This window comes from Phlebotomus argentipes, unplaced genomic scaffold (assembly GCF_947086385.1).
Source record: "Phlebotomus argentipes unplaced genomic scaffold, Phlebotomus argentipes genome assembly contig_2, whole genome shotgun sequence".
Classification (NCBI taxonomy): Eukaryota; Metazoa; Arthropoda; class Insecta; order Diptera; family Psychodidae; genus Phlebotomus; species Phlebotomus argentipes.
Window position 1 is genome coordinate 3,665,124 of NW_026776162.1, and position 18,886 is coordinate 3,684,009.

The window sequence follows — 18,886 nt, forward strand, 5'->3', positions numbered from 1 at the left end:
CTGAACAGAGTCATTTATCATCTTTGCTGTAATTTGTTCTGACGCCTTGTCGTGTTTTGCAGTGTCTGATGCGCGGAAGGTACGTGCCAGCGGACGTGGTCTTCAGCCGACAGGTGTAAGAGTGGGAGATGTGGGGGATTTCAAGATCTACACCGAGGGTGCTGGCGAGGGAACTCCCGAAGTGAGGATTATCGGACCTGGAGGAGTGAATGAGAATGTGTCTCTGAAGAAGCTCAATCCAACCACTTACGAAGCGGTGTATTTGCCGAAGAAGGAGGGCCGCTATGTTGCGATGGTGACTTTCAATGGCCAGGAGATTCCCAAGTCGCCTTTCGAGGTGATGGTGGGTCCACACAAGAAGTCCACAATTGTCGCATATGGTCCGGGACTGACGGGCGGAATTGTGGGCTATCCGGCAGCTTTTGTGGTGGAGACAAATGGAGAGACAGGAGCTTTGGGCTTCAGTGTGGCTGGACCCTCTCAGGCGGAGATTGACTGCACAGACAATGGCGATGGCTCGGCTCTGGTGAAATATCACCCAACTGCTCCGGGAGAATATGCTGTGCATATCTTGTGTGACTCTGAAGATATCCCCAAAAGTCCTCACATTGCTCAGATCATCCCCCAGTCGGACTTCCATCCCAACTTTGTGAAGTCCTTCGGACCTGGACTCCAAGCGAATGGTGTGGTGACGAATAAGCCCACAGAGTTCACAGTGGACACAAGAAAGGCTGGATCAGCACCGTTGGAGGTGAAGGCGCAGGATTCCAATGGGACGCAAGTTCCTGTGATGGTGAAGGACAGGCCAGATGGAACAAAAGCCTGTACCTATACTCCGAAATCCAATTTGCCACATACAATTGAAGGTAAGACACAGTGTTTTGTGCTCGATTCTTCTGTCCTTAACGCAATTTTTACTCTTCAGTAAATTATGGTTCTGTGGCTACGCCAAACTCTCCGTATCGTGTGTACGTAAGTGATCCTCTGGATCCCAGTAAAGTGGAGGTATTGGGACCTTGGGTGGAGCCTGGTGTGAAGCCCAATGTGCCGACTCACTTCAATGTGGACGCCAGGAATGCGGGAGATGGCGAGCTGAAAGTCAATGTGGTTCATGATGAGACGAAGATGGATGTTCCAGTGAGAATACTAGACAATGAGGACAACACCTACGCTGTGGAGATTACTCCACCTCTGACTGGTTCATACACCACCAATTTGACTTATGGAGGACTGAAAGTACCTGTTTCCCCGAAAGTCTTTGTCGTGAAGGCCGTGGATGTGTCCAAGATCAAAGTTGATGGCTTAGAACCAAGTGAGTATAATTTAAACTACCTTTTATCGGGTGGGAAAAGAAATTCATAAAGGGGATTTTTGAACTGTAAATCCCTGGTTAACATGATCATGATCAATAGCCGCTCCGGTGAATAGCCTGCAACAATTCCGCGTGATCTTGTCAGAAGGTATTGGGCGGGCGGATCTCGCTGTGACAATCACCAGTCCGTCAGGCAGCCGCGTAAAGGCGCATGTTATTCCGACTGCTGAGGGCTTCCTTGTGAATTTCACACCCACTCAACTCGGGGAATACTTGCTGAGTGTGAGTTTCGGCGGGACGCCAATCACGGCGCATCCCTTCCACTTGCAATGTCTCTCGGGCAGTGATTCGAAGAAGGTCACTGCCAGCGGACCCGGCTTGGAGCGCGGAATTGTGGGACAACCGGCGGAGTTTATGATTGATACACGAGGCGCAGGCCAAGGTGGCTTGGGAGTGACGGTGGAGGGTCCATGCGAGGCTGCAATTAACTGTCGGGACAACGGCGATGGGACTTGCAATGTGGCGTATCTGCCCACGGAAATTGGCGACTACTCCATCAACATCACATTCAATGATCAGCACATACGAGGCTCACCGTTTCAGGCCATTATCCTGCCACAGCCGAATCTGAACAAGATCAAAGTGTCTGGCATTGGGATTCAACCTCATGGTAAACTGGAGTGCTGTACTGAGGACTGATGGATGTTTAATTGCCCTCGTAGCTTCCGTTAGTGCCACTTTACCCCTGAAATAATTTGCTTGGAGTTATTTGTGTTGTTGTTGTTCTAAACTCGCTAATAATCTCAGATTGCAGTGTTTGGGAAGTCCTTCGCTGAAATGCGGAAGCTAATGCTCTTTTGCTTTTAGGTGTCGTCATGAATGCCGGAACGGATTTCACGGTGGACATGAGCAAAGTTGGTGGTGATGTGGACGCTAAGAAGCTGATGTGTTCTGTCTTTGATCCGCGTGGGAATATTCTGCCCAGCCAGATTGTGCCCAGCACTTCGAATGACACCTTCCAGATCATGTACACCCCATTCGAGGCAGGAAGGCACACCATTGAGCTACTCTATGACAATGTGCCAGTGCCAGGATCACCGTTTGTTGTACACGTGAAGAGTGGTTGCGATCCCAGTCGATGCAGGGCATTTGGACCGGGTCTGGAGCGAGGCTTGACAAACAAACCGTGCCATTTCACTGTTGAGACGCGTGGTGCTGGCACTGGTGGACTCTCGTTGGCCATCGAGGGACCCTCAGAAGCGAAGATGACGTGTGTGGATAATCGCGATGGCTCGTGCGATGTGGAGTACACACCCACAGAGCCGGGAGAGTATGACATCACGATCAGATTTGCTGACAAGCACATCCCTGGATCGCCGTTCAAGGTGTTTGTCGACGAGTCTGTGGATCCCAGCAAGGTGAAGGTGTATGGAGCGGGCATTGAACATGGTGAAGTGCGCGAAGGCGTGCCAACACACTTTCTAGTCGACGTGGGAGAGGCAGGTCCTGGGAGAATCTCCGTGAAACTCAATGCATCCGATGGGAAGACTTTGGAGAATGTGAATGTGGAGGACAAGGGCAATGGTCTATATGCTGTTCACTATGTTCCGCCCAAAGAGGGAACAAATCTCACGGCCAGCATCAAGTTTGCCGACCAAGAAGTGCCTTGCAGGTGAGAATATCTGTTTAAAAGGATACAGAAATTGATTTAAAATTAAATTTTATCCATTTTCAGTCCATTCGTTATGAGTGTCTTTCCAAAATTCGACACGAAGAATGTCAAAGTGTCAGGAGATACTCTTAAGAAGGAGTTGCCTGCTTCGCTGCCGGCTAAGTTCCAGATCGAGACGAAGAAGGCCGGTCAAGCGGACATCAATGTGTCGATAAAGAATCCGCAGGGAAAGGCTCTGGTGCCGAAGATGGAGGAGATCGAGGATGGGACGTACGCTGTGACTTTTGTGCCAGACGAGTGTGGTCCGTACAATGTTAGCATCAAGTATGGAGGCAAGGATGTCATTGGATCGCCTTTCTTGCTGCAAGCTCATCCCACGGGTGAGGCGAAGAAGTGCAAAATTCCCGAGGAAATTGTGAAGAAGGCCGAACCTGGGACGAAGAATCACATTCCGGTGGACGCGAGAGAAGCCGGAACAGGTGCTGTAACGTGCAAAATTGTATCACACACCGGAAGGTGAGAATGAGTGGGATTAGTGAGTGATATTTTGGAATTGTACAATGAGTTGTTTGGTGTTTCAGTGATGTGGACATTGATATTATGGAGAAGGATGGCTTCTTCGATATCTTCTACGTGCTGAGCGATCCTGGAGACTATGATTTGGACATCAAGTTTGGCGGACAGAATATACCCAATGGAACTTTCTCAATCAAGGTAGCGAAAACATACTAAATCCCCCTCCCATTTACTCTTCAATACCCCCAAAATGATTATATTTATTTTGAGTGCGAAAAATTATGCAATATACGTCAATAGAGTAGTGAAAATTGATTTATTTGCAGAAGTAATACCTTTGAGGTTTTCACAGAACTTAGCTAAAGAGAATGATAGAAATAATGTAAATTATTGCAATAAAAATTAAACAATAAAAAACGAACTCTTGGTGGCGGTGCAAATTACATAATCCAACATCTCTACATCACTCTTGTTTTTCTAGCTGAGTAAAAAGTGGAAGAATCACGAGAATTCGATGAAATATGCCGAGCATGTGATGCATGATCACTTTCATTTTTCTTTATTTTTAACGAAAATTTATTATTATTTTATGTTTTCACCCCGCTCCTTCCTAATCTCTCTATCTCTCGTGTATTTTTGTCATTTTGGTTTATTCTCACTTCTTTCAACACTCAAAACAATTAATCCATTTTTTTCGCCTCTTTCGAAATACTTAGCCAGTCTTTGAGTAGCGCGATATGAGAATAACACTATAAATGCTTATTTTTAGAGAAAACCAGATGTAATAAATAGATGAGGAGTTTTATCTTGATACAGATAAACAATAACCCAATTATTGCAATAATTAAAAACCTATTTTTACTACATTTTAATTATGTTGGCGTATGTTGTATAATTTTTTTAGCAGCAAAATAATATGATTTTTATTTACTTTAATAATTGCGCAGAGTGAATGATTTTGTTAATTGTACTAGATTGTGTGAAAAAGATGTGGAAATTTATTGGGAGAGTCTCAAAGGTAGGTGAATTATGCTTTGCCATGACACCCAGTGGAGAAGATCAAGAGCGAGACTCTTCCAAGGTTAATTTTTGCAGAGAGACTTGGACAAAATGGGTTGAAAGGATCCGTAGTGTGACGAAAAGTTCAAGTTCACTCGTGTTTGCTTTGACTATAGACAATCAATGGGGAGTTTTTGGTGAGTTTCGCGAGTTTCACTGTGAGAGCGGATATGCAACTTTCTTGTCACACTGTGTATTCTTGGTATCGTGTGGGATTTTTACACTGTGCCAGAGTGTGTCTCCACCTTGGAGAGGAGCATCATGTGACGATTATTATGCGAGAGATATTGGGTGGCGAAGGAATGCAGAGGATGTGCTTCTCAACATTTTCATGATATGTGTGCGGAGTGGGGAGGTGAAAAAAGTGATTGAGCACAAGCCGTGATCGTGATGTGCAGAGCCTGCGATCTCACTCTGTCCCACTGGGCGGGAGATTTTGTCTTTTATTAATGCTTGTGACCAAATAAATGGTCCACAGTATTAAATTTGCGACACCAGAGCATCGCGTCACTAAATTCGTCGCCTCCGGGATCGACGGTGATGCCGAGCCGCCGCCCTCGCTGAGCCTCTCGCGTGAGCTCTTGCATCAGAGGAGCATCGCTGATTGTGGCGGAGATGCCAGAGAAATGTGTTGGAGGAGAGAGAGATTGAAAAATGCTCACGCTGATGAGTGTGCGTGATCACTCGGGTCGATCGCGAGTGTCCTCCACGGTGTGTGATGGTGTCACAGAATCAAAATTCGAGAATGCTTCGGATTCCCCTGCACATCGTGGCGGGGATCAATCTGCCACTTTTGTATTTTGTAGTGAGTAGCCGATCCGGACAGTAGCAAATTTGGCGAGGAGAGCCAGTAACTCCGTGAGCACTTTCTTGGTGGTGGAATAAAAACTTGCGCTCCCAATTGGCCTGCGTTGTGGAAGGAGAGAGGAGTAAGCGAACGAGGTGAACAGAGACGTCCTGGCAGGAATTTGGGGGATATTTATGCAGTATTTAGGAAAATCATCCACAGTGATTTAATGCATAATTGCACGTGAGTTATGGGAGAATATTTTGGAAAATCCTACACTCGTGTTCCCGATGTCAGTTTTATTTTCTTAACCATCACTCTGAGCTTACTCACCCAACCTCTGACTGGACTTGGATGGTTGGATGACGGGCAAAAAAGTGTCTCGTACGAGAGATTATTTATGGTATCATCTTCCTACATGAAGACATCATTAGTTTTCTCCTGTTAAACCTATTTTTAGTGCATTAGACTTTAATGCAGAACTTATGAATTTTCTGGGATAAACTCATCAGCGCTTTATTGTGAAATAGTCCGGATATTTGCTGTCCCATAATTGTGAGTTAGGTAACACAGATTGAATAGAAGTTTTGAAATTGTGTGTTTTTTATATGACATTGCGAGTCAATCAAAGGACATTGTTGAAAGTTGTGCTCATTTTTTTCTTCTCGTTCTGATATTAGACAATAAATCTGTGAGGAAACTTTAAAAAAATTAAAAACTTCTTCATATTCAATTTACAGTTATTCATCATGAATTAAATTGAAATTTTTCGTATGATTAAAAATAGTTTTTGGCTCTTATCTTGCCATGACTTCAAAGTGATCTTCTGATATTTCAACTATCATCATACATAGTGCCAATATGTATGAAGATTTCCTCACATGAAAATGTATTGAAAGACACTTTTTGATGAAAATCTGTTTGGAAATTGCTGCTTGAGGCATTTTTTTTTGGTGCAACTGTGAAAAGTGATTTTATGGGAATTTTCAACATAAGTGGTTCATGAGTGTGGCAAAAAGAATCTCTGAGTGGATAGGAAAACATCCCAAATTCTCAGAAAAGCTGATGAAAAGCGACGACAGATTTAAAGTTTCCTCGCATAAATGTTGGTCCGATCAGATTGTGTCCCAAGGAGTATTTTTGGCTGTTTTCCTTCTTATACTGAAGATTTTCCTACATGAAAATGAGTGTTTTTGATACTTAATAATGTTGAGAAGATAAAAAGTGCCTCGTGACTCAGAAATTTTTCACTCTTTTCTCATTCTTTAATGCGGCGAGAAGAAAAAAAATCTTTATGACTTGAGATTTGTGGACGGTTGTTAAAAGCCCGCCATGTGAGAAGGATGAGGAGGAATTTCTCAGCAGTTGAACTTACGCGCTTTTCCTATGTTCGTAAATCATTAAGAAGGGGAGAAAGTAATGCTTTCAGCTGTGACTTGGCCACGGACTTTTTGTTGGTTTGGGCAACTAAACCAGAATATGTGTGGTGACCAAATAAACATTTATTGCCTTCCCAACTGACAGTGTTCCTTGCTCTCCGATACACTAATTCATCCGTCTGGTAGAAATTGATGTGGTTGGGGAGAGTGTCTATTTTTGTAAAAGAAAAAGTAAATTTCTTTCAGGAATTTCTCGAGTAATTTTCCGATTCGATTTAGGAGCAATTCTCGAAGCTTTATTGCTGCTATCAATTATTTTGGGGAGTGAAAGAGATCATGTAGGTTTAGTGGGATCAGAAGGTGTGCGTGCACAATGCCTTGGGAAGACACATGAAGAAGTATTTTTTTCTATTTTTAAAGCCATGTCATTCAGCCACGAAATCCGTCTTGGAGCTTAAAGCACATTGGTTGATGGTGTTTAATTTTTCTTTCATGAAGAACCATTTTGATTTGAGACTTCCTCTCGGCGGCTGTGATGGAATTTGGGAAGGAATTTCACGTTAACTTGTCACTGGGTAGAGTGTTTCGCGTTGCAACTGGTGATGGGGATATTTCTCATTAGCAAAAAGCTACATTTTATTGGCATATCACATTTTGGGATGTTCTTAAGTGGGTGGATGGAGTGTCTGATGAATTTCCGCTTGGAGAGCAAATGTGTGTGAGAGAGAGATAGTTTGTGGGTGAGCCGAGAGGGTTTGCGGAGGGAAGTCCGCCTATTTGGGCTTTAAAAATAACTGTAATAGTGTGTGGTTGGATGTGAGGATTTGCGCTGAAATTTATTAGACGATATGCCTGACTCATGGCAGGAATTTGTTTGTTATTCTTGATGCAAAGGCCAATATTTGAAAATTGAACATTTTGTATGGCGCGCGCTGTACGTGTCTTGTGGCTTGAAGGAGCCAATTTCTCACTCTATCCACGCTTCGGCCATAATGTGATCATGTGTTTCCCATCAAGATCGATTTGTAAGTGATTAGTGGACGAGGTGTCGTGTTCTCTTGGGCGTGAGATCTTGCAAAATTATGCTTCTGTGTCACCCAGAGTGACAGCATGATTGTCCGCGGGAGAGATACCTCCTCATGTGTGTCCAATTATTCAATTTATTCACTGTATTTTTATCTTTTATCTCGCAGGCTGTTGAGAGCATCCAACAGACCAGCATCACCACCACAACAACCAGTCATCATCAGCAATCTATTGAGCAGTCACAGACGATAAAAGTCGAACACAAGTCAGACAGTGAGCAGGTGTGTAGTGCTGAAAAGGACTTGCACTATGGGGTGCTAAATCCTCTTTGATATCCATTGCAGATTGACGAGAAGCCTGTTCACGCTGTCAACGGAAAATCTGACTATAAACTCAACAGCAGCAGCAACAGTAGCACCAGCAAATTCAGAACTATCGCTCTCGATAAGCTTCCTCTTCCCAGTACAGGTGGAAACGTTTTAGGTGAGTGAATTCATCTTATTTGGCTATCATGTTACGATTCTTCCACACACTCACGAGAGTATTTCACCGCACAAGAGGTGTCCAATGTGCTATGAATATACAGGATTTTTCTTCAGTTTCATTAGCATAAATTTCAGTGCGAGTGTCGCGCAAGATGATATGTTGCTGAGATTGTCCTGTGGCATGAGAAACTTGTAGACAAGCCCCGTGATTTATTGCTATACTTTGTGCCACCAATAAATTAGAGAATGTCTTTTGTTGTTTGCCAAAGTATTTCATAATGATAATGAAAGAATGGCAGAAGATTGATTGGTGAAAACTGAGTGCGAGGAAGTCTTCGGTCAGAGCATTTTTGCTAATGAATATTATAATATATTGAGGGGGAGGATATTGAGAGAAAAGAGCCAATTAACTTTTCATCACCTCAATCAGCCCCATTTCATATCTGCTCATTTGTACAGCTCCAACATACATATTCGCCTGAGTAAGATCACTGACCTAGTGTCAGATGCTGAAAAGTGAAAATAATATAGTGTTTTCTTCCGGTGTCTCGTGATGAATTGGGAAGAGGCGAAAGAGAAGCGCGATAAGCAATAATTTCTTATGTGAATATGATTAAAGCAGACATTGCAGAAGATGTGACTTAATTTTATCCCTCCATAAATACATGTACAACACCCACAAATTTCCATTAAAATTGCTCGCGAAACATCCAATTGCAATTGTGTCTTTGCGGTTGGGCTGTCTTGTAACAATTTAAACGGCATTTGGTGGCCATCCAGAAAACCGTCAAGATTGTGTCACCAGGAGTTTATTTTATTTTTACTGTGGCAGAAGAACAGCATAAACAATCGAGGCAATGTTCTCAAAATACAGTTTCAACTCAACCATTGCACAAGAAGATAGAAAGAGTGGATTTTGCAGTGATGATTAAAATGTGTGTCTGCTCATGACACTTTTCAATATGACTCTGGGTGAGCAATTAAATGGTTCTTATAATTGTCAAGGGTCTTATATTTATCGTCACAAACTTACCTACATATATGCATGTCGCGTGTCTTTGCATTTCACCCGAGTGAAATGTGACGTGTTGAAATGGATGTATGCTGAGATAATTCATTTGTCCCGCCACGGAATAATCACTCATAAATTACCTGCTAATTACTTAATTTCATCACTTAATGACTTACAGATTTCGTGTCCTTTTTTTGGTTCATGACAATAATAACAATGTTTGAGAACAATCTCTTTGTTGTCTGCTCAGCAATCAATCTCTGAGAAATGGTGTGTGACTTTTATATGGAGTGTTAATGCTTTACACAAGCCACAAGGATTAAAAGAGGAATCTCTTTAATTAATACAATAAATCTGAAATTTTCTCAGTAATTTACGATCCACTCCGATGACTTTATATTCTATTTTCCACCCATTAATTACGCGATGAGTTTGTAAATTTCATGCAAAGTGCATTAGTTAATTCATTAAATTGTCTCTACGAAAAGAATTTATGTGCAGCGTTAAGGTGATTTTGTAGCTGAGTTGGAAAATGGATTTGTAGAACACTGTGCGATGTAGCAAGGAGTTACTCTACGTGTGTCTCTTCTGCATATTCGCAACAGAAAATTTGGCAAGAAACTCTTGGGGCAAAACTTTACGACAAAACTTACTCAATATTTGGACTGGAAGAGCTTGAACTGTAGATGAATTAGTTTTCTGTGCAATTCAAACTATGAAGTTGTATTCAATACAGTGAAAGGGGTGAAAAGTTTGCTAGTGGCAATATTTGTGAAGCATTTTTCCCAACTATTAGTGAGAATAAATTGAAACAGTATGACAAATATTAGGTCAAATGTTTAAAACTTGAAAGCATTTGCATGTTTTGCCACAGGAATCCATATCAAAGGCGAGAGAAGACACTCGCTTTCAATAAACTACCAGATTTATTTTGATACTATAAATTAATGAATTAAATAATCCAAGACATTATTTTGTGGTTATAAAATGATTTGAATGGGGTGAAGAAAAAACTTGCGAGAGAAATATTTATGTGATTTTGAAAAGGAAATTATTATTTTTCCAACGGGCAATTTCTCTCAAAGTATGATTTGTCGATGAATGTGTGAGTGTGCGTGATGTGATCCAAAATTAAATGGGTTACAATTTAATATATTCCACTTGGTCTAATTTATCAACAAATGTACGACTTGTTTGAAATGGCATATTTTGTCAGATTCTCTTCATGCGAAACACCTTGATGATGCTGCTGAGGAATGCGACTGTATCGTGAATTTTTCTCTAATTGAGATTGATTCAGTTGACTTGAGAATAAATCTGAGGCTCTAAATTTCACGAATTGTGCAGTGGAAGTGGGGAAAAAGGTGGTGAATTCATGTGAGTTCGCATTGAACTTGTTGCCTGTCGAGGAGGAGTTTCTGTGGCTATTTTGGAGTGAGAGATTTTGCATTTGGCAAAAATTTGTCTCCCACCGTCTAGAGAGTGAGAAGAGATATGATTTCTTCTCAAGAATTCCTCATCGATGTCTTGATCATTGACGTATCTGGTTATTAATTGACCACAGAAATTTCATAGTCGTTAATCATCAAAATGTTCGCGGTGTGTTTGGGTGGGAAAATGAGCCAGAAAGTCATTCAATTTTAGCCACTTTTTCACTACATAGTGGGATTTTAAAGGGGGGAAATTGACACTGAAATGAGTAGTTTAGCATTGAAATTTCCCTGTGCTTCTGCACATATACGAATGTGGTGGTTAATTATGAAGAACTGTGCTCACCCTTGAAGACTGAGAGGCTCTCGATAAAAGCATCATTAAATTGGTAAATTGTCATGAAAGTCCTCAGAAAGTGACTTATGAGATCTCTCAATGTGATATCTGGCAAATTTTACACGAATTTTCTGCATGGCGAAAGGATGAGATACATGTTTTCCCGCGCAATATTTATATGGGTGGATGCGAGATGTTGCATTTATCGCACGGAGATGATCGCGTGCGAAAGTGGCGTGATGAAAATCAATTGACAGCTGTTCGGCAAATGTAGCTAATTTTGAGGGATGTGCACGGAAATTGTTTAGAGATTTTTGTTGCTTGACGAAATAATATAATCTGTGAGATTATTGACATTGAGAGATCATAACCACACACATAAAGAGAGAGAGAGATATGAACTGAAATTTTAGTGTATGATTTACATAGCAATATTGCCATCACTTCCAGGACCATCATCCTCTGTAGCTTTTCGCGATCGTAAAACTTTGAGTGCGATAATGTGCCATATTCTCTGATCTTGTGTGTTTAATGCTGCGATTGAGGGGCATTACAATTATTTTGTATTCGGTTTGCTATAGTGGATTTTCTGTCTCTTTGATTGTAGTATCTATTTTTATACAAATCTCCTTTTATTGTTTGGATTATGGGGGATTTTTTTTCTTACAAATTGTGTTGCTGAGCAAAATGTGTAGCTTTGAATCTCGCAGATAAATAATGATGAATTTCCTCGATCGTCGTGATCGCGCGGCTTCCAATCGCGATCGTCACAGTGAATTCCATTAGTAAATGAGTTGATTTGCTTCTGGGCGACTCACTCGTCATTTTTTTCCTCTTCCTCCCCACTCACGATCGTGTGAATTTCAGTCGTGATCTCTCGTGTGCGTGCGTCAATTAGGTGAGGGTGGTGGAGTTGGATGTGGGCATAAGTGTACTGCGTTTTGATTTGATGCACTGCATGTGTAATTTTATGCGCTGAATAAAAATAACACTTTCTTGGACACCCTGGAAGTCCGCCGATCGAGCTGATCGGGTGGCCTGAAAAGCCACCTCTCCTGGGATTATAGCTCATCTTTTGGCGTGTGCGTGACATAATATCAGTCCGTGGACAGATTGGGAATGTCTCACTCATAACTCGACGGTGCGATCGAGTGGACGCTCCGAAGAGGGTCCTGAAGTGTGGAGTTTCTCAAGTTTGTGCAACTATTCATTCAATTAAAAACCCCTGAATTGATTGAAATTCTTGCAAGTGTTGAAATTTCCTCCTTTATTAAATTCGCTGGGAGATTTTTCTGCTCAGGAAATCATTTGGCAAAAAGATAATTTCATCATGATCGTGATCCTCATGAGTTCTTTTTTTATTAATTCCCACAGCAGTTGCTAGAAATTCATTATAGACATAAAAATGTTGATTTGTCACGTATAAAATGACACAAATTGGAATATTTGGGAAAAATCTAAAATTGGATTCACTCACTAATTGGCGATCATCTCCTGGTGTGAATGCGCATCTCTCGTGGAAAAAGAATATTTTCTGAGCGGAAAATCTCACGCGATTTAATTCCAATCTCTTCACATCGGTCTGTGCCTTCGACACGATCAAAAGTGTGCACGTGAAGGGTGGAAGAAGAGGAGAAAAGTGCCTTGCGGTGTGGACAAGTCGTTGAAGAGGAGGTGTCACTAGTTTAATCCTTTTTGGGCAGTGTATAATGTGGGGTGCAGACGAGGAAGAGGAGCCAAAAGAAGCAACATGGGAGGAATATAGTGTTCTCTTCAAAGACTTTTATCGTCACATGACCTTTTCGGAATACGACAAACCGGAAAATAATATTGTCTTCATCCATGAACATGAATTTCCTCAAAATTCAGTGAATGACGCCTTCTCCACGATCATCTCTAATTATACAATTCACACCCATAAAGGTAAAGAAGTCTTTCCCCTTGCAAATTACAGCTTGAGCGCTGATCCTAGGATATGGAAAATCTCATTCAATCTTCTATCTCGGCCAATTAATCGACTGCATTTCGCATTGGAGAGATTATTGCGAAATTGTGTGTCTCCTGCGCCCTCGCGATCGGTCACGGTGGGTCCATGTTCAAAAATAAGAGCAGTTTGAGGGGCGCTCGAGACGAGTGCGCGGGAGAGTTGAGGCTCGATTGGCGGGGACTGGAACTGAATGGCTTATATGTGATGTTTGAACTAAATGTGACCCAATGATCTAAATTTATGTTCTGTCGCTAGCGAGCATCGTGTTCTTTTTTGTCGCACGGAGAGCCTCTGCCAATTGGGGGGCCCCCAGGGCACCCACAAGCTGGGCGGAGAGAGAGAAGGAAGACACCCGATTTGTCTGGGTGGGAGTGAGAAAAGGGAGAAGAGTGTTTGCGCGGTGATCAATCATAAATATATGCTCAATCTGTTGAGATGTGTGGGCGGAAAATCGCTGTCGTATAGCATGAATATCGCCCAGGAGGAGGAGAGAGAGTCATTGCGAATGTGGAGGATGGAATTTTACAGATTTTCAGGCCGTGATCTTCAATCTCATGAAATGAGTCATCTCTCTGTCTCTTATCCTTACAGCCGAAGTGAAAATGCCGTCTGGAAATGTGGATAAGCCGGCGATTGAGGATAATCGCGATGGCACGGTGTCCATCAAGTACGATCCGCGCGAAGAGGGCATCCATGAGCTGGCCGTGAAGTACAATGGCGAGCATGTGCAAGGAAGTCCCTTCAAGTTCCACGTGGACTCCATCACGTCGGGCTACGTGACTGCCTACGGACCGGGTCTCGTTCACGGCGTGAGTGGTGAGCCAAGCAACTTCACGATCTCGACGAAGGGCGCGGGAGCTGGTGGCTTGTCGCTGGCCGTGGAGGGTCCCAGCAAGGCGGACATCACGTATAATGACAACAAGGATGGTACAGTGTCGGTGTCTTATCTGCCCACGGCGCCCGGCGAGTACAAGATCTCCGTGCGATTTGGCGACAAGAACATCAAGGGATCGCCATTCTTTGCCAAGATCACCGGCGAGGGGCGGAAGCGCAATCAGATCTCGGTGGGATCGTGCTCGGAGGTGACACTGCCGGGCACCATCACGGATGCTGATTTGCGGGCACTGAATGCGTCCATTCAGGCGCCGAGTGGCCTCGAGGAGCCGTGCTTCCTGAAGCGTCTGCCGACCGGCAACATTGGCATCTCCTTCACGCCGCGCGAGACTGGCGAGCACACGGTGTCGGTGAAGAGGATGGGCAAGCACATCACCAACAGCCCCTTCAAAGTGAATGTGTGCGAGCGTGAGGTGGGCGACGCCAAGAAGGTGGTGGTGACGGGAAATGGACTCAAGGAGGGCCGCACTCACGTGGAGAACAACTTCTCCGTGGACACGCGCAACGCCGGCTTCGGTGGCTTGTCGCTGTCCATTGAGGGGCCCAGCAAGGCGGAGATCCAGTGCATGGACAAGGACGATGGCACTCTCAACATCAGCTACAAGCCCACGGAGCCCGGCTACTACATCGTCAATCTCAAGTTTGCCGATCATCACGTCACGGGATCGCCGTTCACGGTGAAGGTGAGGTGGAATTGTTTGCAATGTGTTTTTTTGTGTTTTGTGCAGGGCAATAATTGGATTTGCAGGTGACTGGCGAGGGCAGCAACAGGCAGCGCGAGAAGATCCAGCGCCAGAGAGACGCCGTGCCCATCACTGAGGTTGGCAGTCAATGCAAGCTGACGTTCAAGATGCCCGGCATCACGTCTTTCGATCTGGCTTCCACGGTCACGTCGCCTGGCAACGTGATGGAAGATGCGATGATCCAAGAGGTGGAGGATGGCCTGTATGCAGTGCACTTTGTACCGAAAGAGTTGGGTGTGCACACGGTCTCTGTGCGCTACAAGGACATGCACATCCCTGGATCACCCTTCCAATTCACTGTGGGCCCGCTGCGTGACTCTGGGGCACATCTCGTGAAGGCCGGCGGCGCCGGCCTGGAGCGTGGCGAGGTGGGAGTCCCGGCGGAGTTCAATGTGTGGACACGCGAGGCGGGCGGCGGCGCTCTGGCGATTTCCGTCGAGGGTCCCAGCAAGGCGGAGATTGAGTTCAAGGATCGTAAGGACGGCTCGTGCGATGTGTCGTATGTGGTGAGTGAGCCTGGAGAGTATCGCGTGGGACTCAAGTTCAACGATCGCCACATCCCCGATTCGCCGTACAAGGTGTACATTTCGCCGGCGATGGGAGAGGCGCACAAGCTCGAGGTGGCGCAATTTCCGCAGGGCGCTGTGCAGGCGGACACGCCGGCGCAGTTCATCGTGAGGAAGAACGGCGCCAAGGGTGAATTGGACGCAAAGGTGCTGGCGCCATCCAATCAGTCCGATGACTGCTTCATCCAGCTCATCGACCAGGACACCTACTCAGTGCGATTCTACCCACGCGAGAACGGCATCCACGCCATTCACTGCAAGTTCAACGGCGTTCACATCCCAGGATCGCCGTTCCGCATCAAGGTGGGCAAGGATGTCGCTGATCCGGCGGCCGTGCATGCGTCCGGCAATGGGCTGCACGACGTGAAAACGGGCGTGAAGACGGATCTCATCATAGACACGTGCAATGCTGGAGCCGGAACGCTTGCGGTGACGATTGATGGGCCGTCCAAGGTGTCCATGGACTGCACGGAGGTCGACGAGGGCTACAAAGTGCGCTACACGCCCCTCTTGCCAGGCGACTACTACATGTCCATCAAGTACAACAATATGCACATCGTGGGATCGCCGTTCAAGATTACCTGCTCAGGTGCGTGTGTGTGTGTGTGAGGAGCCGCATTATGTCTCAAGTGTTATCTCACAATTTGCCTTATCTTTCGTTGTGCAGGTGATAAACTGGCTGAGGAAGGCGCTCAAGAGACGTCATCAGTGATCGTTGAGACGGTGCCTAAGGTGTCCAAGGGCGGCAAGGTGGCCGGCCCCATTCTGCCCATCTTCCGCTCGGACGCCTCCAAAGTGCAGTCCAAGGGCATGGGCCTGAAGAAGGCTTATCTGGGCAAGCAGAACCAGTTCACGATCAACGCAACTGACGCGGGTGAGTTGCGTGCGATGTCGCGTGCAATGGGTTGATGATGATACAATGTGCGATTTATAGGCAACAACATCCTGTTTGTGGGCGTGTACGGGCCGAAGGGGCCCTGCGAGGAGGTGTACATCAAGCACACGGGCCGTAATACGTACACGGTGAACTATGTGGTGCGCGAGCGCGGCGATTACATCGCCATCATCAAGTGGGGCGACGATCACATCCCTGGGTCGCCCTTCAAGGTGGAGGTATAGGAGGAGGACGAGCATCAGCCAAGAGAGACACCCTTTGCACACTTAAGAGAGACATTAATCATCGAATATATTCGTTCCTTTTTGACCCCCTCCACATCCCTTGTTCTAAGCCACTCTCTCCGCAAAGTGCGCGCACGCGACGGGAAAAGAGGCGCGCAAGAGATTCTCGAATGATCTTCAATCTCTATTACACACTTTTGCATATCACAAGACTCAAAGAGATGATCAACCTCTTCTTCTGGCTTTTGGCAGTCTCGCGTGAGAGAGAGAGAGAGAGGATAATTGCAATTGAGGAAAAATTAATGATAGTGTTTTAAGTGACATACAATTTAGTGCCCACTTCCTTTATACATTTAAGATTGTAATTTACAGCAAATTTATTGTATTATTGTAACTTCTAGGAGGAGAATAAATTTATTAAAAGTTTACCAGATGTTTCAAAATTTTCGCTGCTCATTGAATCAATTGTTCGCCCTTTATAAGAGCTGTCGCGGAATATAAAAAAATAATGCAATTATCGCCTTTATTACCGCTGAAAACCTGTATAGTTGAATGGGAAATAAGCAAAAATAAACTGTAAGATGGGAAAAATGCCAATTCATTTTAATACTGCAAACTGATTGACCTTCTCAATCTCCCAGAATGTCTTCAATTATTCCTCATTCGCTGTTATTCCTACCATGACATCACCAACACTGCGATTCCGTTCTTCATTGCGGAAACCTTGTTGTCTCTGCGTTTTTCCAATGACATTATCTATGCAAATTGCTGAAGAAGGCGACGCATAACAAAAACACTGAATAGCAAATTGGGTTTGTTGGGTTTTTTTCCTTTTATTTACATGACATAGAAATCTTTACAAGATTCGCAATACATTAAATTCAACGAAATTTTTTTCTTCTCTGACACGTGACGAAGGCGCGCGCGCAATAACGTGAAAATTAAATACTCAGCGTGTTTGTGAAAGGATGATTGCGGAAAAACTGCGAGTGAGTGAAGAAGATCACTCCGAAAATTGCTCAAGTGCTCCTGACCTCGGCTCAGTAGATGATCTGCGTTGTTCGACTGGCTGCCGACGATGTGATGGCCTCCTCGAGGTTTGAGTCCAGCTTTCTGTATGCCGCCGTGTGTTTTCGCCGGCCGCGGCCTTGGCTGGAGCGCCGGCCCTCGAGCACCAGCGCCAGCACCTTTGTCTTGTTGTGGTACACCACGTACGCCAGGATGCACACGGCCATCAGTGCCATGAAGTAGGTGAAGAAGTTTGACTTGTCCGGATCCTGGAACGGATCAGTCTCCACGAGTTCCATCTTGTTGTCCGGCACGGGAACATCCTTCACCACATCGCTCTTGTCGAAGGGCAGCCCAGCGTCGCCAGCGTCCAGATTGTCAGGGTCGTTCTTCCGTCCAACTGCGTCTTCCACATTGCCATCGGAATACTCCTCAAGGTTGCCATCCTCGTCGATTTCCTTATTCTCAAGGGGATCCTCGTCCTCCGGTCGCAACTCCGGGGGATTCTTCACCTCCTCCGGCGGCTTGGGATCCTCAGGGGTGGGTTGGTTACTCGTTTTCTCCTCCGGATGAGTCTTCGGCACCTCCACGACGGGTTCCTTCACCTTCTCCGCCTCCTTGCTCGCCACGGGCAGCTCTGCGGCTTTCTTCGGTATCTCTGCGATAGCCTTGGGAAGCGTTGGACTCCCCTCAGTGGAGGGTTTCGGCGGCATTGGAGGCATCTTCAGTGGAATCTCCACTTTGTCAGCAGAGCCTCCGGAAGGTGTCATCGGAAGCTTCTGATTAGCCTCACTGCCTTGACTCGTTGTGTTACCCACAGTGATGCTGGTCTTCGCCTCCTGGACAGCGCGGAGGCCCTCCTGGGTGGCAGCCGGTGCAGACATCTCTCCCACCGAAGGAGGGATCTGACCAGCTCTCTGTACATCCAATCTCCACAGAATAAGTCTGCACAGAGGGTCCACGTACTCACTGTCCGCCCCGTCGTACTTCCTGCACTTGATCTCGCAAGAGCCCACTTTGGGGATGAAGTTCTGCACTGGATACTGCAGCAAGCGCCCACAGAAGTCCTTAGTGTTGGGCTCCGGATGTGCCAACACAGCCTTGAACTCGTCATTGCTGATCACTGTGGTTGAGTCATTCTGCACAACGCTCAAGTATAGATCACAGAGTTTCTTCTCCGCCGAATTCTCTTTGGGTCGCTTGCATTCATCCAGGACGGACAGGAGGATATCGTCGTGCAAGGGATTCACGGAAGGGACGACCGGATGCACGGGCCCGGAATTCGCAGTCAAAACAATACTGGCCAGCACTATTAATAGATTCCACATATTGCGTCTGTCTGATGTTACACCAAGGAGGAAATACCACGATTCATACTCTCAATTTATGGCTAATATTAAGAGCAAATCACAAAAATACCGAGATTAGATTGTAACTCTGTGGCAATTGTTTGACATTTTCTCAGAAGCGACTGCAGCGCCACGAGTGTCGGACATTACCTTCATGCACATTCAAACTAATTCCCGCAGTCATCGGCCATTCACATCTAAGTGG

At 45.2% G+C, this 18,886-nt stretch overlaps 2 protein-coding genes across 7 annotated transcripts in view; one reads left to right on the forward strand and one right to left on the reverse strand.

The window, feature by feature from the left end:
* LOC132264685 (filamin-A) overlaps positions 1-16,752 on the forward strand; it is a 28,550-nt gene extending 11,798 nt beyond the window's left edge. For 2 of the 6 annotated variants that reach the window (XM_059764964.1, XM_059764965.1), the window contains 12 exons: positions 63-866; positions 926-1,312; positions 1,413-1,982; positions 2,180-2,984; positions 3,048-3,500; positions 3,566-3,698; positions 7,919-8,032; positions 8,096-8,234; positions 13,594-14,579; positions 14,645-15,794; positions 15,873-16,079; positions 16,140-16,752. In XM_059764964.1, coding sequence (XP_059620947.1) covers positions 63-866; positions 926-1,312; positions 1,413-1,982; positions 2,180-2,984; positions 3,048-3,500; positions 3,566-3,698; positions 7,919-8,032; positions 8,096-8,234; positions 13,594-14,579; positions 14,645-15,794; positions 15,873-16,079; positions 16,140-16,324 — 5,933 coding nt within the window. In that variant the 3' untranslated portion in view covers positions 16,325-16,752. Of the gene's footprint in view, positions 1-62; positions 867-925; positions 1,313-1,412; positions 1,983-2,179; positions 2,985-3,047; positions 3,501-3,565; positions 3,699-7,918; positions 8,033-8,095; positions 8,235-12,090; positions 12,209-12,621; positions 12,939-13,593; positions 14,580-14,644; positions 15,795-15,872; positions 16,080-16,139 lie in introns of those variants that run through there. The other 4 variants (XM_059764966.1, XM_059764967.1, XM_059764968.1 and 1 more) reach the window with 3 other exon arrangements.
* A 386-nt stretch (positions 16,753-17,138) lies between these two features.
* LOC132265185 (trans-Golgi network integral membrane protein 1-like) lies at positions 17,139-18,799 on the reverse strand. Its single transcript, XM_059765757.1, has one exon. The coding sequence runs from the start codon at positions 18,658-18,660 to the stop codon at positions 17,365-17,367; it is 1,296 nt and encodes a 431-aa protein (XP_059621740.1). The 5' UTR covers positions 18,661-18,799; the 3' UTR covers positions 17,139-17,364.
* Positions 18,800-18,886: the final 87 nt, after the last annotated feature.